This window comes from Melanerpes formicivorus, unplaced genomic scaffold (assembly GCF_026170545.1).
Source record: "Melanerpes formicivorus ecotype bairdi unplaced genomic scaffold, bMelFor1.0.p_v2 SCAF_24, whole genome shotgun sequence".
In the NCBI taxonomy this organism is placed as follows: domain Eukaryota; kingdom Metazoa; phylum Chordata; class Aves; order Piciformes; family Picidae; genus Melanerpes; species Melanerpes formicivorus.
Window position 1 is genome coordinate 2,359,044 of NW_027142376.1, and position 23,826 is coordinate 2,382,869.

Sequence of the window (23,826 nt, forward strand, 5' to 3'; positions counted from 1 at the left end):
AGCTGGCCGCCTCTGTCAAAGATAATAAAAAGCATTTTTATAAATATATTAACAATAAGAAGAAGGGCAGGAAGAACCTGCACTCCCTAGTGGACCTGGAGGGGAACACAGTGACTGAAGACAAGGAAAAGGCTGAGGTCCTGAACACCTTCTTTGCCTCAATTTTTAACAGCAAGGCAGGAGTTCAGGACGAGTGGCCTCCTGAGCTGGGAGATGGGGTCAGGGAGCAGTGTAGTGCCCCGGTAATCCATGAGGAATTAGTTCGGGACCTGCTGAGCCACTTGGACACTCACAAGTCCATGGGACCGGATGGGATCCATCCTAGGGTGCTGAGAGAGCTGGCAGATGAGCTGGCCAAGCTGCTCTCCATCATTTTCCTCCAGTCCTGGCTCACCGGTAAGGTCCCAGATGACTGGAAACTGGCCAATGTGGTCCCCATCCATAAGAAAGGTTGGATGGAGGAACCTGGAAACTCCAGGCCAGTCAGCCTGACCTCAGTGCCAGGGAAAGTGATGGAGCAGATTATTCTGGTGGCAATAACAGCGCACCTGAAGGATGGCCAAGGGCTCAGGTCCAGCCAACATGGATTTAGGAGGGGCAGGTCCTGCCTCTCCAACTTGATCTCCTTCTATGATCAGGTGACTCATCTGGTGGACGTGGGGAGGCCTGTGGATGTGGTCTACCTGGACTTCAGCAAGGCCTTTGACACCGTCCCCCACAGCAAATTGCTGGCTAAGCTGTCAGCTCGTGGCTTGGACCACTACACTCTGTGCTGGGTTAGGAATTGGCTGGAGGGCCGAGCCCAGAGAGTGGTGGTGAATGGTGCCACATCCAGCTGGCAGCCAGTCACCAGTGGCGTCCCCCAAGGATCAGTGCTGGGCCCCGTCCTCTTTAACATCTTCATTGATGATCTGGATGAGGGGGTCGAGTCAGTCATCAGCAAGTTTGCAGATGACACCAAGTTAGGAGCAGATGTTAGTCAGTTAGAGGGTTGAAAGGCTCTGCAGAGGGACCTCAACAGACTGGACAGATGGGCAGAGTCCAATGGGATGGCATTTAACAAGTTCAAGTGCCGAGTGCTGCACTTTGGCTATGGCAATCCCATGCAGGGCTACAGGCTGGGGTCGGAGTGGCTGGAGAGCTACCAAAGAGAGATGGACCTGGGTGTGCTGATCGACAGCCGCCTGAATATGAGCCATCAGTGTGCCCAGGTGTCCAAGAAGGCCAATGGCATCCTGGCCTGCATTAGGAATAGTGTGGCCATCAGGAGCAGGGAAGTCATTGTGCCCCTCTACTCTGCATTGGTTAGGCTGCACCTTGAGTGCTGTGTCCAGTTCTGGGCCCCTCAGTTTAAGAAGGACATTGAAACACTTGAACATGTCCAGAGAAGGGCAACAAGGCTGGTGAGAGGCCTTGAACACAAGCCCTATGAGGAGAGGCTGAGGGAGCTGGGATTGTTTAGCCTGGAGAAGAGGAGGCTCAGGGGTGACCTCATTGCCCCCTACAACTACCTGAGGGGTGGTTGTGGCCGGGAGGGGGTTGGTGTCTTCTCCCAGGCAACCAGCACCAGAACAAGGGGACACAGTCTCAAGCTGCACCAGGGGAGGTTTAGACTCGAGGTGAGGAGGAAGTTCTTCACCGAGCAAGTTGTTTGTCATTGGAATGGGCTGCCCAGGGAGGTGGTGGAGTCACCGTCCCTGCAGGCATTCAAGAGGAGATTGGACATGGCACTTGGTGCCATGGTCTAGTCATGGGGTCTGTGTTGATAGGTTGGACTCGATGATCCTCGAGGTTCTTTGCAACCTAAGTTATACTGTGATACTGTGATACACTCTTTTTCCCCCGCCCTGAGTTCTTGCAAAAGCTCCCTGCTCAACCTGCTCTTGCACACTCTTCTCCACTGAAGAAGAATAAGCTCTGACACATCTAAACCAAAATAGAAGAAGTAAATGGGCAGATGGTTTGTTATTTCTTGCTTTGCTGCTGGTTTTTTCCCCCCTTCCTTTCTTCAATGTATCTCATTGTTGTATACCCCTTGTATGCAGCAAACGAGTTTGAAGAAGCTTTGAAACCTTTCCTTTGTCATTTCCATGCTGTCCACAGGCTCAGGAGGAAAAAAAATATGACTTTTCCCTAAGGTAACAGGAAGCACGTCCTTGCAAGGGGGAAGACAGAAGCCAGATGGGGTGGGATATTAGGGGAAGATCCTGAGAACCTTAGCTTACTAAAGATCAGAAAAGAAACAGTGAATCCCACATGAAAATGTCCCAACCACCTTTCCCTAAACTGTGCCTGTCAAACATTCTTTAGATTGCTCTAATTTTAGGTGAAGAATAGATAAATCAGAGTGGATGCAGCACTGGTGGAGGAAATGAATGGCTTGTCAAGAGCTGGAAGGATCCAGCTGACCTGCTATAAATCCAGGCTGGCTGAAGAGCACGTTGCTTCCTCACTGGAGAGATTCATTAGTATTAATATAGAAGTTCAGTAGGTCACAGAAGTCTCATGCTCTCCTGGAAGGCTTAGAAGAGAAGAGAGAGGTAAAGGATTCAAATGCTCTTAATATCTGTGCTCTCTGCTCAGCAAAGGACTGGAGAGAACCCATCCCCATTCTCTGCTGGCAAATTAGCCATTTCAATCGTATTATTTTTTGGTCAAATCTCATAATTGCTTCAGCAGCAGTCTTGTCTGACAAGGGACTTGAGGTTAAGACCTTTATGTAATTTTCTTCTCATCTGATGTTTTTTTTTATTATTTCTTTCCAGTAGATGACACAATTAAATAGTCTTCAATGCAGTCAGAATTGTGATTAAAATAGTCTGAGTACAAAAGCACTGTGTGATCCACAGGAAACTGAGTGAGCAAAAGTGTTGTTTGACTGGAGAAGAGCTGCCTGAGAAGGGATCTTCTCAATGCTGATCAATAGCTAAATGGTGGGGGGCAAGAGAATGGGGCCAGACTCTTCCCAGTGGTTACCAGTGACAAGACAAGGGGCAACAGGCACAAACTGGAACCCAGGAAGTTCCACCTCACCATGAGGTGAGAGGGTGCCAGAGCACTGGAGTAGGCTGCCCAGAGAGGTTGTGGAGTTTCTTTCTCTGGAGAGATTCCAAACCTGGTCAACCTGATTGTGATCCTGTCCAACATGTTCTGGGTGACCCCGCTTCAGCAGAGGGGTTGGACTAGATGATCTCCAGAGGCCCCTTCCAATTCCCATCATTCGGTGATTTTGTGACTCTGAGCAGAAGCTAAAGCACAGGTTTGTCATTGAGTGATTGGTCTTACAACCTAAATTCACCCTTGAAGAACCCATTTATGTTTAGGTAATTGATCACCTCTTAAAACTGATTCTTGTATGAAGAAGCACAAAGGAAAAGTATACTGTGTCCAGTTCTGGGCCCCTCAATTCAAGAAGGACATTGAGACTTTTGAACGTGTCCAGAGAAGGGCAACGAGGCTGGGGAGAAGTCTTGAGCACAAGCCCTATGAGGAGAGGCTGAGGGAGCTGGGGTTGTTTAGCCTGGAGGAGGCTCAGGGGAGACCTTATTGCTCTCTACAACTACCCCAAGGGACGTTGTAGCCAGGAGGGGGTTGATCTCTTCTCCCAGGCAACCAGCACCAGAACAAGAGGACACAGTCTCAAGCTGCACCAGGGAAAGTTTAGGCTGGAGGTGAGGAGAAAGTTCTTCACAGAGAGAGTTGTTAGCCATTGGAATGGGCTGCCCAGGGAGGTGGTGGAGTCACCATCCCTGGAGGTGTTCAAGAGGGGATTGGGTGTGGCACTTGGTGCCATGGTTTAGTCATGACGTCTATGGTGATGGGTTGGACTTGATGATCTTTGAGGTCTTTTCCAACCTTGTTGATTCTATGATACTATGATTCTATAAATAAGTTGCTTTGGAGAACTAATAAGTGAGCTTGTAGATGTTGTAAGGCTTTCACTTGGGGCTGCAGGGCAAAGCTTATTTCAGCTTTATAGTAGAAATTCTTTAGTTAGGTGAATTCCAATTTGCCGCTCAAATCATTTAACCATGGAAATGCTATAGATCAGAACTATCTGTTTCAGTCATTCTTCATCAGAATACATGTAAAATATATCAAACTTTCAAATTGCAACCAATGTTAAGTGACAGTTATTATAGAATCATGGAGAGCCAGGTTGGAAGAGACCTCATTATGAACCTCACAATACCAATTCAAACAGTATTTCAGTAGCCTTACAGAAATCTAGTCTACATTTCTCAAAATAAGATCCACAGATTCACAGAATGCATTGGCTTGGAAGGGACCCTCAAATGTCCTCTTGTCCAACACCCGCCCTGCAGTCAGCAGGGACACCTCCAACTAGATCAGGTTGCCCAGGGCCACATTAAGTCTAATCTTGAATGTCTCCAGTGGTGGGGTCTCCACCACATCTCTGGGCATCCTGTTCCAGTATTTCACCCCTCTCATTGTGAAGAACTTCCTCCTAATGCCCAACCTAAAGCTACCCTGGTTCAGTTTAAAACCATTGCCCCTTGTCCTATCACTAATTCCAAATTAAATCTGTGTATGGTTTAGAAAAAAACCTCAGAGATTCTCAGTTTTGAAACCTTGGCTTCCCCAAACTCTACAAAAATTGGAACAGTGAATATATTTCAGAGATCCATGAGAGGAGGGAAATGCTGTTGAATTTTTATGTTGAAGCCTGGTCATTTCTCCCCTTTTCTGCAGGACCTCCTCTGTTCTCTCCCCATCCCTGCTTTTCTCTCACTAGACACATTTCTGTAGTGGCATTAACAAGCTGTGCCTGCTGGAATGAGTCTGCAGAAATTTCTCAATAGCTTTATGCAGGATCCTTACTCTTCCTGTCAGAAGGGGTGAGAAGAAAGGAGATTTGTCTCCCTGTCTCACATGATAGAGCATGAAGTTCTCTTACAAATAGGCAATACTAGACATGGGTAAAAGGTGAAGATCTTTACAATCTTTGTTTGGATATAAATTAACCCAAGCCAAAAATTCTATTGATGCCAAACTTTAACTATGTTTAATTCTAAAATCAGCATGAAACTGAAAAGCTCTGGTCCTGTGAAAATGATTGCTTCTAAAGATAAGCTCCATCCAGCCAACGCATCAAGTGGTGAGTACCTGAAAGTGTTGGAGGTGAGCAGGGACAAAAGGCAAGTACTGAGTTCAGTAAAGCAAAACAAGGTGGAAACTGAAAAAAATAAAGAATAATCTGCATACACAAAGTTAATAAAAACAGATATCCTGAAACTCTGGGGAGCTCTTTAATTCAAGACTATTTCTAAGGTCCAGTAAAAGTTAGAGAGACTTCTGCTTTAGTGTAACCTAAATCCATACATTATCCATCTCTCCATGAAGAAATGTTTTCCACTTCCAGTGACTGAAACAACCAGGTCAGCTTGCCCCTTAGGAAAAGGGTGAAAAAACACAGGTTTTGCAATTCAAAAGGTGATAAAGCTGGGCTCTAATCGCCCTTTCCTGTCAATACTACACTCACTCTCAGACCAGCCTCTGATTACAAATGTTGCAAAGGCATTCAACAGGAAGAATTGCCTTGGATCTGGCCAACATCCAAAACTTTGAGCACATTATTTATCAGACCCAGCCACGTATCTTCTTTAGAAAGCAGACAGAAGTGCACTACAGACCACAAAGTGTTGTTCGTAGTTCATAGAACCCCAAACAGGCAGCTGCCATGTGTATCAGATAAGTTTGGTGAGAAAATAAAGCATTATGTCAAGAGCATTCCAGCAGTTTATAGCTGGTTACTAGCTGTAAGATCCCTCTTTCATAGAAAGTTTCTGAGGTTCCCTTTTTATGTCTCTGATATCAGGTGGCAAAACCTGGGTTTGGCACTATAAGGTGAGGTATTTGTCCTGTGATGTGAAACAGTGTTCAAAAAGATGGAGGTTTCATTTACCACTGTGTATTGTTCCCATTGTCATATAGAAGCTTCAGCAGTTCATTGCTTCCCCTTGACCTAACAAGAATGGGGACTCACAGAATGGTGGGGGTTGGAAGGGACCTCTGGAGATCCTCTAGTCTGACCCCCTGCAGGGTCACCCACATCAGTTCGTGCCTGTCCAGGCGGCTTTGGAATCTCACCAGAGAAAGAGACTCCACAGCCTCTCTGGGCAACCTGCTTCAGTTCTCCTGTACCCTCGCAGCAAAGAATTTTTTTCCTTCTCTTTAGGTGAAGCCTTCTCGGTTCCAGCTAATGTGCTTTGCCCTTCGTCCTGTGTCTGGGCACCACTGAAAAGAGTCTGGCTGCCCTACTCTTTAGCTCTTGCTCAGCATCAAGAAGATCCCTTCTCAGGCTGCTCTTCTCCAGGCTAAACAGCCCCAAGTTTCTGAGCTGCTACTCCTCACAGAGAGGCTTCAGTCCCCTCAGCATCTTTGTAGCCTCCTCTGGACACTCTCTAGCAGTTTCCTCTCTCTCTTGAACTGGGGAGCTCAAAACTGGACTAGGGCAGAGGGGGAGGACAATCTCCCTTGACCTTCTGGTCATACTCTTCTTCATGAATCCCAGGAGACCATTGTTCTCCTTGGCCACAAGAGCACACTGCAGGCTCGTGGTGAACTTGTCCATCAGGACTGTCAGGTCACTTTTTGCTTTCTCACACATATCAGCCTACATTATGAATATACTAACTAACCAACCCAAACTGAGGTTCCAATAAGCATAAAAATAGTTTAAACCACAGGTTGCCTCACAGGGAATTACTTGCCTTCCATTTCCCAGCAGCAAACTGAGACTCTGAAGAAAGAAACTCTAACTGCTAGCATGACAACTCAAAGACAGAAGGACTTGGAGGTGTCACCTAGTGAAAAATTAAACATGAGTTGGCAATGTGTGCTTGGAGCCCAGAAGACAACTGTATCCTGGGCTGCATCAAAAGAAGTGTGACCAGTACAATGAGGGAGGTGATTATGCCCTTCTGCTCTGCTCTGGTGAGAGCCCACCTGGAGCACTGTGTCTGGTTCTGAGGGTCCCAACACAAGAAGGACATGGAACTGCTGGAATGGGTCCAGAGGAGGCCACAAATATGTTCAGAGGGCTGGAGTACCTCCAGGTTGGGACAACCTTCAAGTACCTGAAGAGGGTCTACAAGAAAGACGGGAAGGGACTCTTCAAAAGGGCTTGTAATTATAGGACAAGGAAGAATGGCTTTAAGCTACAAAAGGTACATTTAGAATGGATAGTAGGAAGAAATTATTTCCAGTGAGGGTGGTGAGACACTGGAACAGGTTACTCAGGGAGGTTGTGGATGCCTCCTCTCTGGAAGTGTGTTCAAGGCCAGACTGGATGAGGCCTTGAGCAAGCTGGTCTAGTGGAAGTTGTCCCTGAAAATGGCAGAGGGTTGGAACTAGATGATCTCTAAGGGCCCTTCCAACACAAATTATTCTATGAATCTATGAACTCTTCCAGTGGATTGTTCCTAGAGCTAGCAACTAGCTGCCACATTTTATGCAGCATGAGATGTGAAATAATAATTTATCCCTCAGGACACATGAGGTCAGAAGAAAGATGAGGACAGGTGAAAATATAACAGCGTGTATTTGTCTAATATATGTGTGAAGTTAATTTATGCACCAAAGTGAATGAGGAGATAGATTTTTATCAGCTTTCTAAGCACACAAGAAATACTGTAATGGAAACATTTGTGTAGTTTGGTTGGGGGCTTTGGGGATTTTTTTTCATTCTTTATTTTTTCTTCATTTTTTTAGATTTCATTTCAGCAAAACATCTCTTCCTGTTTCCAGAGTTCAGGACAGCAAAACTATGCCCTTGTGTTTCTTTCTGAAAGAAATCACAGAAATCTAAATACCAGCTATCTTTACAGATCTGCATTTTTTGAGAGTGTAGGTCACAGCCTCAGAAACCATCCTAGAATCATAGAATTGTTTGGATTGGAAAAGACCTCTGGAATCATCAGTTCTAACCACCAACTTAAGACCGCCATGCCCATATCATACACATTTTACTATGTAACACACAAGCTCCAGAGATGATAGAATAGAACAGAATTGAATTGAATTGAATTGAATTGAATTGAATTGAATTGAATTGAATTGAATTGAATTGAATTGGAGTTAACCAGGTTGGAAAAGACCTTCAAGATCATCAAGTCCAACCTATCATTCAACACTATCTAATCAACCAAACCATAGCACCAAGTGCCTCATCCAGTCTCTTCATAAACACCTCCAGTGATGGTGACTCCACCACCTCCCTCGGTAGCCCATTCCAATGGCAAATCACTCTTTCTGTGAAGAACTTCTTCCTAACATCCAGCCTAAACCTTCCCTGGCACAGCTTGAGACTGTGTCCTCTTGTTCTGTTGGTGGTTGCCTGGGAGAAGACACCAACCCCCACCTGGCTACAACTAACCTTCAGGTAGTTGTAGACAGCAGTAAGGTTGTTCCTTTTTCCTGAGGAGGTCTGTACAGGTTCGAAGGTACAACTGCACACTGAACCTAGAGGGACATAATTAGTATAAAATACTAAAATATGAACATAAACTATTATGTTGCTTCAGAGGAAACTGAGCAGAGACTTCCTTGGTCTCAACAACTCCCTGAAAAAAGGTTGCAGTGAGGTGGGGGTCAGTCTCTTCTCCCTAGTATCAGGTGATAGAACCAGAGGAAATTACCTCAAATGATGCCAGGGGAGGCTTAGTTTGGACATTAAGAAAAATTCCTTTCCTGCAAGAGTGATCAGGCATTGGAACAGGCTGCCCAAGGAGGTGGTAGAGTCATCATCCCCGGGGTGTTCAACAAACATGTGGGCATGGCATTTTGAAACATGATTTAGTGACCATGGTGGTGTTGGATTGATGGTTGGACTTTATGATCATAGAAGTCTTTTCCAACAGAAACAAATCCATGATTCTATATCAGAGGGGGTGTTTTTTAGAGTTGTTTTACCATGCAGAAGTGAACCATTCACAGCTGTAACAAATCACTTCCTGCCTGCTCTTGATATTTAAGCCCCTTTAGGCCAAATCCAGAACCAGAATTGGATAACACTGACACAAAAATCACCAACTGGATTTCCAACACACCCATGAGAGTAGGATTCTGCTTTGATTCTACATAGTATCCATGCACTGCTTTTGAAAATTACAGGTTAAGGGTTACCAGCTGGAAAGAAGCTCCATGGAGAAGGAGCCCTGGTGGACAGAATTCATCATGAGCCAGCAATGCTGTCTTGCGGCCAAGAAAGCCAATGGTATTGCATTCTGAGGTGGCAACTTGGTGACAGTGGTGTGTAGCAGCAGCAGCATTTACAGGCAAAACTGTAAGGTCATTTTCAAAAACAACAGACTCCAAACTCGAAATCTTGATGAGGCACCAAGTGCAGCTCACATCACCAGAAGAGCCCTCCACTGCCACTGCCTGATTAGTGTTCCCAACCAGGCAGAAAGTGCACACAGAGACCTCTTTTCTTGAAGGTTTCCTCTTTCACTGCACTTTCTTCCAGCTGCTTCAGAATCTAGGAGGCAAATGAGTCAAATCAGCATGTTTATTCAGGCAGATAGGATTTTATTTCTCCAAGGAAGCAGAATTCACCTATATAATGTACATATATTTATGTACTTATATGTGTGTGTATTTAAATGTATTTCTCTACTTTTCTATAGAGCTGTTGTATGTTTGTATCTATTTAAACAGATGCAAAGGCAAGTGGGCAACACAAGGTTTTCAGACAGGTGGTGTGCACAGAAGGCTTGTGTGGCTGGCCATGGTCACCTGGTGGGGAGGGCCATGGGATGTCTCCCCATGGCTCCAGGCCTCCCCCAGGGGCCATGTCTCGCTTCACAAATGAGCGACGTGCAAGTGGCTCTTACTCCCCATCCCTGAGGAGATGCTCTTGGACATGGGAAGGCCATCACACTGCTTTTCCTTTCCTCCTGCTTTCCCTCTGCCCAGTCCCCTGGCCGAGTTTCATTATTTGTGGGGTGTTTTTTTTTTGTTTGTTTGTTTTTTGTTTGTTTGTTTATCTTGTAGGTTTTTTTAATTGGCTTGTTTTGTGGGGTTTTGTTTTTTTTTGTTTGTTTGTTTTTTAACGTTAGCCCATTTGCCACCCACTCTCCATAGCTCGATAGATGCTGCTGCTCCAAATCTCAATGTCTAACGGGAGACCCGCCTGTTGATTATCCCCTTCTCTCCGTTTTAACCCACCCTTCTCCTCCGCTTTATTTAAAATCTTTGGATGGTGTTTTGGTGTCATTAGGAGATTAACATCCCTGGAGCACCAGGGGAGGAGGAGAAGGAGGAGGAGGAGAAGGAGGAGGAGGAGGTTGGCGAAGGGGAGAGAGAGCCAGCAGGCAGGGAGGTTGGCACATCCACGCGAGTGAGGCTGGTCCCAGCCATCCTGGGCAGAACCGGAGGCGGGGAGGGGGGGAAACACAGACCTGCGGCGGCGGCTGGCGGGCAGCGCCCGGTGCCCGCGTCCGGAGCTGCGGGGGCTGCCGGCGGGCAGGCGACAGTGCTCGCAGCCCCCTGCACTGCTTATGAGCAGCGGCGGTAGCGGCGGCAGCGAGGCACAGGAGCGGCAGCGGGGGACACCAGGAAGAGCATCTCGTCCCCGAGGTTTATGAATGGCACTGACATGGAGGAAATACCGTTTCAGAAAGTCAAGACCAAGAGGAAGAAGTGCTGCCGCTGCTGCTGCTCCCCGCCCGCCGCCGCGGCTGCGGGAGCCGGGCTGGGGGACCCCCCGCCCCTGCTGCTCCTGGATGCCATCGCCTGCGAAGACGAGTTTGACTGCAAGGAGCTGGAAGCTCTCTTCCAGAGCTACAACCTGAAGCTGGAGCAGACGTCGACCCTCAAAGCGCTGGCCGTCCTGATCGTGCTGACCGCCAGCCTGGCCCTGGTGGAGCTGCTCTCCAGCCCCAGCCTCACCATCTCCAAAGGCTCACACCCGGTGCACTGCATCATCTTCCTCTCCCTCTTCATCGTCACCAATGTCAAGTACCTGCAGGTCACTCAGCTCCAGCAGATCGTCAAGCTCACCTTGCTCTTCAGCTTCACTTTCTCCTTCCTTTGCTGCCCCTTCTCGCTCGGCGCCTACGGCATGGAACCCCCCAGCGCCCCTGAGCAGGGCATGTGGCAGCTCATGCTGGTCACCTTCGTCTCCTACTCGCTGCTGCCCGTCCGGACCTTGCTGGCCATCGTTTTCGGACTGGTGGTGTCCGTCTCCCACCTCATCGTCACCGCCACCTCCGTCAGTGCCAAGCGGCAGCGGCTCTGGAGGACGGTGAGAGGAAGGGGTCGGGCCGGGCACTGCAGCACTACGCGGCCGGGTTGCGGGCCCGGCGAGCGGGGAAATGCGGAGGGGCGCGGAGAGCAGCCTGGAGGCGCAGAGGGGAGAGCAGAAGAGAGGAGAGGAGCGGGGAGGCGCGTAGAGGAGCGGAGGAGATGGCGGCTGGGCAGTGCCCACTGTATGCCTGGCCGGGCAGGGGCCATAGGCAGCCTCTGTAGTTCCCCAAAGTTTGCAGGGACCCGGGAGCGGGAGGGGAATTCGACTGGCTCCTGGGAGATGAGACCTCTAGGCTTCATGTTTGGAGGGAAAAGTGGGGATTGAAGAAGGGGTACAGTCTCCTTGGGGCAGGCTCTGGAGTAGCACCAGCATGGCCAGGGCACATCCAGTGCTTACAAAGGACGCTGCTTGACTGGCTCTGAACTTGGCACAGGTGATGAGCTGAGCTGCCTGTGCTAATAATGCTTCTATGCATCCTTACCACCTTTCCCAGCTGCAGACCCTTTGTGGCCCATTTCGAGGTGGCAGTGGTGGTAGTGTGGGGGCTCTGAAGAAACAATCTGACACAGGTGGAACACCCCAGGTGGAGAACCCACCTCGATATTCTCCACCCAGTGTGGCATTCACAGAATCACAGAATGTCTTGAGTTGGAAGGAACCCCAAAGATTAGTTAGTTCAACCTATCTACCATGAGCAGAGTCCAGCAGCATGTTAAAGCCATGCCTCATAGCTCTCAGTTGCAGATGGGCACACTGAGGTACAGAGGCAGAAAACAATCATTATTCCAGCTGCTGCCCTGCTCCCCAACAACACACCCTGCTATGTCACTGAACTTCCCAGTGTCCCCTTTCCCGTCTGAAGGAAGCCATCAAAACCTCTCTCAGCAAACAGCATCTTTGGAAATGTGCTGCTGCACTCTTCCCCCCTTCCTCCTTCCTTTCCTCCCTCCCTTCCCCCAGTCGCTATTTATAGCCCTGCAGGGCTTTCTCTAGCTTCCCTGGCCTGATGGGCAGCAGAGGCAGGGGAAGGAGGATGGGGAGATGTGCTGGGACTGGGAGTCGGGGTTTCTTGCTTAAGGCTCCATTACACGGTGCCTCTGAACCACTGGGAAAGAGAAATTGGGGAAAAAATGTGGGTCCTCCCTCACATTACATCGATTCCATATGCCCTCAGTGAAAGCATGTGGGTTCTGGGGTCTAGATTGGTGCTAAACAACAATTTAATGCATGATGGAAGTACTTAGTACTCTACTTCTCCTAAATCCTGGTATTATGCTTGGTGTCTGTGTAAGGCTGTGCTGCTAGGAGGCACAATTGGCACAGGCACAAACACTGCCATACCCAGAATTGTACACCTTTGTGCCCAGCAGTGTGTATTCCTTCCTCCTCCTCACCTGCCCTCAGGGACACACATCCCAGTGTGACATACATACACATAAGGGAGAAACACAGGAACCATCAAAGGAGCGAGGTTACTGAGACAAACAGGATTATTCATGGCTTCACGCTGCTGAGCTGGTGGACAAAATAAATTGTATATTTTGAAGGGGAAGAGAGAGATAAGCTGAGCTTTATGATTTACCCAGATAATCTGATGGTCTATTTTTAAATGCGTGATTTAGAGTTTCCATGAGAGAGGGAGAGCTGATGAAGTGCAGAAGTGCTGCGAGAAGCCTTTCTTAAAAGAATCCAAAAGGATGCTAAAAAACAATAAAATATTTCTCTTTGGGTAGAGCTGAAGGTAGCTCTTTTTGCTAGAGCACCAATTAGTCCTTATGGGACTCCAGGCTTTGCTGTCTGCCCTGACATGGAGACAGATTTCCCCTGATGCAGATCAGTGTGGCACCTGCTATTCTAGACAAGCAGCATAAAGACGTGGACAACAACGTCTGCTCACTAAATTGTCTAACCAAGGGCTTGAATGTGGAACATTTGGAAGGGTGGAAATCTGCTGACTCTTTTCCTTCACCCAAATTTAACTCTGTTACTTAACCAATAAGAAGCTGCCTGGAAAACACATAGAAATAGTTGACCAGCAGCTGATGTCGCACATGTAGGTCTCTTCTCCAGCAGCCTCTCCCCCCAAACCAAACTGATTTCAGTGATTTGCACGCAGTCCCCAGAGCAGCATGCTTTGCTGGAAACAGGAGGCAGAAACCAGCAAAATAGCTGCTCTGTGAACTCCTGTCACACAGAAAGGCACATTGATTCATCACATATTTTCAGGCAAAATGTCTTCTCCTTTGAAGGCTACCTCTGGGTATGGAAGAAACTCTTGCTTCACATGGAAGATGGCTTTTCTTATCTAAATTATTGTTTTGCAATGATTAGATATTTAAAGCTACATAAAAGCCACATTGTCTGATTTTTATTTGCCTGGCCTGAGTGAGAGTAGCCCAAGACCAGCACAGCCTTTCTTTGCAAACAGGCACTGGCTTGCAGTCCAGGTCTGCTCCTTGGCCACTGGATTTTGTCATGGCCACCCCACTGCTCATAGACACAACACACAGTTGGCCTGCCAGGGAGGCAGTGCTGCTCTGTGCAGAGCTGCAGTGGCGTGGATGGCTCTGTGCTTTCTCCCACCTCCCTGTCTCCTAGCCCCAAGCAAACAGGTCAATTAAAATCTTTAAATAGAAATCTGCCAGGTCCAGAAATGAAGAAGCACCTGTACCAACCACAGATGCCAGTACTCTGTTAAAGGAGCCTGCTTTGGCTGATTCAGGCAGGGAACCAATTTTACCTTTGTTTAGCCTGAGCTTTAGGAAACAGAGATCTAGTAACTTTCATTGAAGTCAAACTGACAAGTGCTTCATGTTGTTTGATGTTTGAGCCACTGGAAAACAAAAGGGCATAGCCAAGTTGAGGGGTTTGTTCTGGAGTGGATTTTTGGATGCACATCTTCTCTTCCTTCTGTCTGAGGAATCACCGTATGCCAATCTTTGAATGATGATCAGGGGGTAGGAGCACATCTCTTATGAAGACAGGCTGAGAGAGCTGGGATTGTTCAGCCTGGAGAAGAGAAGGCTTCAGGGAGACCACAGAGCATACCTGAAGGGTGCTACAGGATTGCTGCAGAGGGACCTTTGACAAAGGCATGGAATGACAGGAGATCAAGGGAGGTTCTCCTTGCCCACTCTGCCCTAGTGAGACCTCACCTGGAATATTGCATCCAGTTCTGGGCTCACCAGTTCAAGAGGGGCAGGGATCGACTTGAGACAGTCCAACAGAGGGTTATAAGGTTGATTAAGGAAGGGACAGACTCTTCTCACTTGTGCCCTGTAATAGGGCAAGGGGCTATAGATGTAAATTACAGCACAGGAAGCTACACCTCAACATAAGGAAGAACTTTACTGTAATGGTCACAGAGAACATCAACAGGTTGTGGAGTCTTCTTCTCTGGAGACTTTCAAGACCCATCTGGATGCATTCCTGTGTGACTTACATTATATTCTATGGTCCTGTTTTGTCAGGGGGGTTGGACTTGGTCTCCAGAGGTCCTTTCCAACCCCTAACATCCTGTATTCAGCCTGTGTTCCTGTGACAGGATGGGAGGTAATGGCTTCAAACTGGAAGATGCTTGATTTAGATTAGAAGAAGAAATTCATCCTCATGAAAATGGTGAGGCACTGGAGCAGGTTGGCCAGAGAAGCTATAAAGGCTCCAAGCCTGGAAGTGTTCAAAGGCCAGGCTGGACAAGGCCTTGAGCAACCTGGTCTAGTAGGAGGTGTCTCTGCCCATGGCAGGGTATTGAAACTAAATGGTCTTGAAGGTCCCTTGCAACCTAAACCATTCTATGAGTGCCAAAAGCCCCACTTGAACTATGTTGAATCACACCCTGAAGGGTTCCCATGGCATGCTTAAAACCTTCATTCCTATAGAAGTACAAATACTTCAGCATGTTGAAATCAACAGGTCACCTTATTGTGGGAGAAGTTAATTTCCAGGTGTTCACAGTAAGGCATATTTTATTTGCAAGTGATGGCTTTCTGAGAGCACAGCATTGTCTGTGGAGATCATGGGCTCATGTTTTCTAGCTCTAAGCAACATCAGATGTCATATCATACCACGTTGGAGTTGAGAGTTGGAGTTTGAGGAGAAGGTTCTTCACAGAAAGAGTAATTGGCCATTGGAATGTGATGCTGAGGGAGGTGGTGGAGTCACTGTCCCCGTCCCCCTCCAATAATTTCCAGATGTACTTGAGGGGCTTCAGAGCAGTTACAGAAGCACAGAACCCAGCCCCAAGGAGCTTAGTCTAATTTTTGCTGTGATGCAGAGAGTAGGTGTTAGGGACATTATGGCCAGATGGAGTGAGGAAGGCAAAAGATGCTGACAGAAATTACTCAGTGGTGGTGTGTGCAGATTTCATGACTTACTGTTCACTGACTTCTTTTTGGCCCTCTAGATATCTTTGCCTCCTTATTTTCCATTAAATATGTATGCTTATTTCAAGAAAATTCAAAAGCAAATCATACAGCAGGGAGCACCCTCACACATCACATAATTTTTTTATTTTTTTTTTTAAGAGCAAACTTTTTGTGAAAACCAAAATTCCAACATGGTTAACAAAGAGCAGAAGAAAGAAAGGTGTTGCCATAGATTAGTGGGAGAAAAAATCCCACACCACCAAACAAACTATTTTTTTTCAGCAGTGGGGTGAAACCAATGTTATATCTTTTTTGGCTATATTTTAAATGGGTTTTGTGGATGTATTTATTTATTTCCACGATCAGTGCTTTTACTGAGCCAGCAAGTATCAAAATTGCAGCAGGGAATTAGTGGACTATAAAAAGGATTACATAAAGGAAACTGGTGATGATTATTATCTGGTGAGAGCTCACCTGGAGTACCGTGTGCAGCACTGAGGACCCCAGCACAAGAAGGGCATGGACCTCCTGGAGCAGGAGGAGGCCACAAAGATAATCAGAGGGTTGGAGCACCTCTACTATGAAGACAGGTTGAGAATTGGAGTTCTTCATCCTGGAGAACAGAAAGCTCCAGGGAGACCTTACAGTAGCCTTCCAGTACCTGAAGGGGATGTGCAGCAAGGCTGGGGAGGGACAGTTTAGAAGGCCTTGTAGTGACAGGTCAAGGGGAGATGGTTTGAAACTAGAGCAGGATAGATTTAGGTTGGACATAAGGAGGAAGTTCTTTGTAGTGAGAGTGGTGAGACACTTGAACAGGTTGCCCAGAGACGTGGTGGAGATCCCATCCCTGGACACATTCAAGGTCAAACTTGCTGGGGCCTTGAGCAGTCAGATCTAGTTGGAGATGTCCCTACTGACTGCAGGGATGTTGGACAAGATGACCTTTGGGGGTCCCTTCCAACCCAAAACATTCTGTGATTTAAAATACTCTATTTAATGCCTACTATTTTATTTTATCTGAACTCTGCAGGTTATTGTGATAGTAGTCTGGAACATCATAAGTAATTAGCAGTAGCATGCCAAAGTTAATCTTATTTCTACTAGTCTTTAAAATGTAATTAATGAATACATCACTGACAGAACTGTTAATCTCCACACCTTTGTTTCTCACACAGAGGGCAGAGTCTAGCAGCACAATAACAAGGGTTGCAAATCAAAGATACCTCAGCTTCGTTGCAGTTATTATGCAGTGCAATGCTCGGATTTTCTCCATCATGCAGATAAAGTACTACTGAGGGTCTGTTCCAGTTCATGGAATCTCAGCATGGTGGGAGTTGGAAGGGATCTCTGGAGATCATCCAGTCCTGCTCCAGGGCTCTGGCAACCTCACAGCAAAGACGTTTTTCCTTCTGTTCAAGTAGAACCTCCTGGGTTCCAGTTTGTGCCCATTGCCCCTTGTCCTATCACTGGGCATCAATGAAAAGAGCCCATCCCCATCCTCTTGCCCCCCACCCTTTAGCTCTTGCTCCTTTCTCAGGCTGCTCTTCTCCAGGTTAAACAGCCCTAGGGCTCTCAGCCTTTCCTCCTCACAGGGATGTTCCAGTCCTCTCAGTAGCTTCATAAGCCTCACTGGACTGGACAGTATTTCCCTGTCTCTCTTGAACTGGGGATCCCAGAACTGGACACAGTACTCCAGATGTGGCCTCATTAGGCCAGAGTAGAGGTGAAGGAGAACCTCTCTTGACCTTCTGGCTGCACTGTTCTTAATTCGTGCCAGGGGACCTTTGACTTTCTTGGCTACAAGAACACATTGCTGGATTATGGTGAATGTGTCGTCCACCAGCACTCCAAAATCTTTCTCCACAGATCTGCTTTCCATCAGGTCACCTTCTCCCCTGTGCTGCTGCAGGAAGTCATTCTTTTGCAGGTGCAAAACCCTACACTTGGCCTTGCTAAACTTCATGAGATTCCTCTCTGCCCTGCCCTTGAACCGGTTGCTGTCTGTCTGAATGGCAGCACAGCCTGCTGGTACGTCAGACATTACTCCCAGTTTGGCATCATCAAACGCATTATATCATCAAATATAGAGGTTGTTTGTTTTTTTTTTTCCTCTGTGGTATTTTTCAAGTATTAGTATCCCTAGTACCTCTAGTATTGTTAGGCTGGATGTTAGGAAGAAATTCTTCATAGAGAGTGATTGGCCATTGGAATGGGCTGCCCAGGGAGGTGGTGGAGTCACCATCACTGGAGGTGTTTAGGAAGAGACTTGATGGAGTGCTTGGTGCCATGGTTTAGTTGATTAGATGGTGTTGGATGATGGGTTGGACACGATGATCTCGAAGGTGTCTTCCAATCTGGTTCAGTTCGGTTCTATTCTATTCCATTCCATTCCCTTCCATTCCATTCCCTTTTATTCTAACACATCTATGGATGTGCTATGGATCTATGGATGGTTCTCAGCACCCCTGTGTAACTTTCATCATAGAATCAATAAGGTTGGAAATTACCTCAGAGATCATCAAGTCCAACCTGTCACCCAACACCTCATGATTAACTAAACCATGGCTTCAAGTGCCATGTCCAATCACCTCTTGAACACCTCCAGAGACGGTGACTCCACCACCTCCCTGGGCAAAAATCCCTTTCACTTTATGGTGACATTTAGTAATTTAGACTTTTTTTTTTTTTTTTTTCCTTTGTCTAGTTAAAGTTGGATTTTAATCTTCATTTGTGGCAGGGGAATTGCCAGGTGTTGACCATCATCCCTTAGATAAAAGGGCTAAGTATAAGATTTTCTCTGGAATGGAGAGCTCAGTGTCATTTTCCACATGGAGATTAATGTACTCCTGGCTTTTGGAGTCTGCAGACTGCTGAATCTGCTAATCTTCTTTCCCTGGTTTCCAAACAACACCAATAGCAGGTTACTGTCACCATGTTCAAGACTGTATAAGGATTCGATTTTTCTCATGGCAGGTTTTTGCAATGACTTCTCATATAGCCTTCGCATGGGCACTCAGTTTCTACCCTCCTTCACTGATGTCCTGCTCACCCTTCCCCATTTCTCCAAGTCTTAACATCGGTAGCTTCATTCTGCTGGTGGTGTTACCTGTCTTGGCAGCATCTGGAATCCTTGACTGAAAGGAAAGGAATGTTCATGTTAATGGTTTCTTCTTTGCTTAAGGCCCACTTGGAGACAAATTCATATGGTTTCTTAACATACCTTTTGCTTTTTTTGATTGGTCTACAGCTCTGTGTTGTCTCTAAATATGCTATAAATTGTTCTTTTTATGCATGCTAAATGCTTGTTCTTTGTTACATCTTGTCTATGTTTAGCCCATATCTGGTGCTAAACTGGAATAGTTGCTTTATCACCCAATGACCCTTCCCCAGCAGAGAAGGGGCACCTGGAAAAGGAGAAGGTGACCCACAGGTTGAAAAGAAAACATATTGAATGAAGTAGCCAAACTGGTACCAATGTCAATGCAAAGTGTCCAAAGCTATACTCAGCCCTGCAAAAGAAAAGCAGTCACACTAAACAGGAACACAGTCTTCAAGAGCAGGAGAAGAAAGAGGAGCCCAAGCAGAAGACTCTACCATAAATTTCCTTTGTCCACAACAAACTTCCTCTTTTATACTGAGTGTGATGCTGATGGTGGGATACACCTGTCAGCTGTCCTGGATGACTCGGAGCTGCTGATGGTCTGCAGTCCATGGCTAGCCCATGGGCGACTTGAGGTCTGCATTCTTTAATTGACCATTGTTGAGTCTTTTATATATAGCTACAGATATTATAGAATCACAGAATGGGTTGGGTTGGAAGGGACCTCCGAAGGTCATCTAGTCCAACTCCCCAGCAGTAAGCAGGGACATCATCTATTAGATCAGGTTGCACAGAGCTCCTTCAAGACTGACTTTGAATATCTCCAAGGATGGGGCCTCAACTACCTCCTTGGACAACCTGTTCCAGCATTCCACTACCCTTATGATAAAGAACTTCCTCCTATTGTCCAGCCTAAAACTACTCTTCTGTGATTTAAAACCATTGTGCCTTGTCCCATCACCACAGCCCTTTTTAAACAGTACCTTTCCAGCCTTCTTGTAGGCCTCCTGCAGGTACTGGAAGGCTGCTGCTAGGCCTCCCTGGAATCTTCTCTTCTCCAGGCTGAGCAATCTCATCAGTACCAATGTCCTATCTCTTGTAATCCCAGGCCTGCACTCCTCTATGCCATCTTCTGCTTCTCCATGTCTCAAGGCCATAAGTCTATATTTATTCACTCTATATCATCATGTTATAGTCATAAAACTGTTGTGCTAGCATAAAAAGATCCGTAGTAGTAACACAAATTAGCTACAGATGTCTGGTGAATGAGGAGAAAGCTGCTATTATGTTTAAAACAGATAAAGCAGAGTGCAGAGAGGTCAAAAATGTGTAGCCTTGAGAACCTGAAGTTTTAGCCCAGAAGAAGCCTGGCATGGCTCACTCCAGAGATCTTGCAAAACTTGAGCCAGCAGCGTGCTCAGATGGCCAGGAAGGCCAACAGCATCCTGGCCTGGATAAAAAATGTTTTGGCCAGCAGGAGTAAGGAAGTGAGTGTGCCCCTGCAGTCAGCATGGGTGAGGCTGCACCATCAGTACTGTGTCCAGTTCTGGGCACAGCAGTCTAAGACAGACATTGAGGTGCTGGAACATGTCCAGAGAAGGGCACAAAGCTGGTGAGAGCTTTGAAGAGCAATTTTTATCTGGAAAGATAATTGCCTCAAAATGTGCTTGGGGACATTTCGGCTGGATATTAGGAACAATTTCTTCATTGAAAGATTGGTCAGGCATTGGAATAAGCTGCTCAGGTCACCGTCCCCGGAGGTGTTACAAAACTGCATAGGTGTGGATCTTCAAGACTTTATCTAGTGGTCATGGATGTGTTGGGTAGAAGGTTGGACCTGATGATCTTAGAGGGCTTTTCTAACCTTAATGGTTCTTGAAAATCAGTGCAAAGCCTAAGGTTTCCTATATAGCAATGGCAATATAGTATTACAGGGCTGTATGTTTGCAGTCCTTGCTAATATGTGTGAGATTTAGACTGTCTCCTTGTGTCTTATTACTACTTCTGTTTTAATGCTAACATAGTGGGCCAAATGGTGGCTTCATTTCAAAATGGTAACATTTTATCATCTAGACCCTGGCTGATAGCAAAATATTGTGTGGAATGTTAGCAATTAGGGGCTTCATTTAATTTATGTGCTTATGGTGTGAAAAAGCAGCTTTCATACGTGTTTGTGCAGCTCCAAGCTCAGAGGTTTCTAACTGGTGTTTAAAGATCTTTGAGGCTTCCATGGGATATGTTATTGAGGGCTTCTCTTCCTTCCCTTTTCCCCTTTCCCCTTTCCCCTTTCCCTTTCCCTTTCCCTTTCCCTTTCCCTTTCCCTTTCCCTTTCCCTTTCCCTTTCCCTTCCCCTTTCCCTTCCCCTTCCCCTTCCCCTTCCCCTAACCCTTCCCCTAACCCTTCCTCTTCCCCTAACTCTTCCCCTTTCCCCTAACCCTTCCTCTTACCAAGAGATAAGACAGGGAGGGAAGAATAAGGCAGAGTTCTCTTAGTTGATTTACAAGAATATTTTACTCCTCCACTATGAAAGTATCAGATTATATCAGTATATATATGAAACACAAAGAGAGGGACAGGAAAAAAACACCATCTGGATCCCAAAACCAAGGAAAGATGCACCTGTGTGCTTGAGACCTGGAAAACAAGAGAGTGACTCAGAATCTCCTGTCCAGGATGGTAATGCCCTACAGTTGTAAAATGTCCTAAATTAATGATTTCTGATAGTGGGGTGTATTAGCACATTTCAAACCTTCCTCTTCCTCCTCCTCTTCCCCTTCTCCCTCTTCCCCCCTTCCCCTTCCCCTTTCCTTTCCCTTTCCTTTCTCTTTCCCCTCTTCCCCTCCTTTCTCCTCACTCCCCTCTTCCCCCTCTTTCTTTCTCTCTCTCTGGGAATAGTTGTCCTTGATGTGTTCTTCACTTGAAGTTATTTTTTTCCTCCCTATCTAGTTTTCCCCAGTGGTTATTGCAGTGCAGTGTAACACAACATTGAGCTGGTGCATGTTTCCATTTCTTTTCATCTCTTTTAAGCAGAGCCCCAAATGTCTGCATGTCTCTATTAGATGGTCCTTACTAACTAAAGCAGAAGTTTCCTTTCTATTTTTTTTTCTTATCTCTTTCTTTCAGTGTAGATCCATTACCCCTGCCTTCCCTCCAGGAATAAAATAACACAGAACATCACTAAATGCAGGAGGTGTGTGTGGAAAGAGGAAAAAGAGTCAGAACAGCACCATTCCCTTTTTGCTTGCAAGCTTTTTGTTGTGCCGATATGGAATAACTGTTAGAAAGTAATTTCTGAGCATGGCAAAGGTAGGGCATAGCTTCATGCAGGTTCCATGTTCTGATTAGAATAGAATAGAATAGAATAGAATAGAATAGAATAGAATAGAATAGAATAGAATAGAATAGAATAGAATAGACCAGGTTGGAAGAGACCTTCAAGATCATCGTGTCCAACCTATCATCCAACACCACCTAATCAACTAACCCATGCAACCAAGCACCCTGTCAAGTCTCCTCCTGAACACCTCCAGTGATCGCGATTCCACCACCTCCCCGGGCAGTCCATTCCAATGGGCAATCACTCTCTCTGTGTAAAACTTCCTCCTGACTTCCAGCCTGAACCTCCCCTGGCACAGCCTGAGACTGTGTCCTCTTGTTCTGGTGCTGGCTGCCTGGGAGAAGATACCAACCTCTGCCTGTTTAAAACCCCTCTTCAGGTAGTTGTAGAGAGCAATAAGGTCACCCCTGAGTCTCCTCCTCTCCAGGCTAAGCAACCCCAGCTCTGTCAGCCTCTCCTCATAAGGGCTTGTGTTCCAAGCCCCTCACCAACTTCGTTGCCCTTCTCTGGACTCATTCCAGCAAGTCAACGTCCTTCCTAAACTGAGGTGCCCAGAACTGGACACAGTACTTGAGGTGTGGCCTAACCAGTGCAGTGTACAGGGGCAGAATGACCTCCCTGCTCCTGCTGGCCACACTGTTCTTAATGCAGGCCAGGAGGCCATTGGCCCTCCTGGCCACATGGGCACACTGCAGGCTCATGTTCATCCTACTATCAACCAGCACCCCCAGGTCCCTCTCTGCCTGGCTGCTCTCCAGCCACTCTGACACTAGCCTGTAGCTCTGCATGGGGTTGTTGTGGCCGATGTGCAGAACCTGGCACTTGGATGTGTTAAATCTCATGCCGTTGGACTCTGCCCATCTGTCCAGCCTGTCGAGGTCTCTCTGCAGAGCCTCTCTATCCTCCAGCAGATCAACTCCTGCCCCCAGCTTGGTGTCGTCAGCAAATTTACTGATGATGGACTCAATGCCCTCATCCAGATCATCAATAAAGATGTTAAAGAGGATGGGGCCAAGCACTGTTCCCTGGGGGACTCCACTACTGACTGGCTGCCAGGTGGATGCAGCACCGTTCACCACCACTCTCTGGGCTCGGCCCTCCAGCCAGTTCCTAACCCAGCTCAGAGTGCTGCTGTCTAAGCCATGGGCTGACAGCTTGGCCAGGAGTTTGCTATGGGGGACGGTGTCAAAGGCCTTGCTGAAGTCCAGGTAAACTACATCCACAGGCCTCCCCACATCCACCAGGCGGGTCACCTGATCATAGAAGGAGATCAGGTTGGTCAGGCAGGACCTGCCCTTCTTAAATCCATGCTGGCTGAGCCTGATCCCTTGGCCATCCTCTAAGTGCTCTGTGATTGCACTCAGGATGACCTGTTCCATGATCTTGCCTGGCACTGAAGTCAGGCTGACATGCCTATAATTCCCTGGCTCATCCAACCAGCCCTTCTTGTGGATGGGCACCACGTTGGCCAGCTTCCAGTCCTCTGGGACCTCTCCAGTGAGCCAGGACTGATGAAAAATGATGGAGAGTGGCTTGGCCAGCTCCTCTGCCAGCTCTCTCAGCACCCTAGCATGGATCCCATCTGGTTCCATGGACTTGTGGGGATCCAAGCAGCTGAGCAGATCACCAACTACCCCATTTTGGAACAGTGGAAAAGTATGCTGCTCCCTGGCTCCTTCTGCCAGCTCTGGAGGCCAGCTGTCTGAAAGACATTCTGTCCTGCTAGTAAAAATTGAGGCAAAGAAGGTGTTAA

General features: G+C 47.0%; 1 protein-coding gene across 3 annotated transcripts in view; it reads left to right on the plus strand.

The window, feature by feature from the left end:
• The first annotated feature begins 10,320 nt into the window (after positions 1 to 10,320).
• ADCY1 (adenylate cyclase 1) overlaps positions 10,321 to 23,826 on the plus strand; it is a 182,761-nt gene continuing 169,255 nt past the window's right edge. For 2 of the 3 annotated variants that reach the window (XM_068152589.1, XM_068152594.1), the window contains exon 1: positions 10,321 to 11,269. In XM_068152589.1, coding sequence (XP_068008690.1) covers positions 10,607 to 11,269 — 663 coding nt within the window. In that variant the 5' untranslated portion in view covers positions 10,321 to 10,606. The remainder of the gene's footprint in view (positions 11,270 to 23,826) is intronic. The other variant, XM_068152591.1, reaches the window with a different exon arrangement.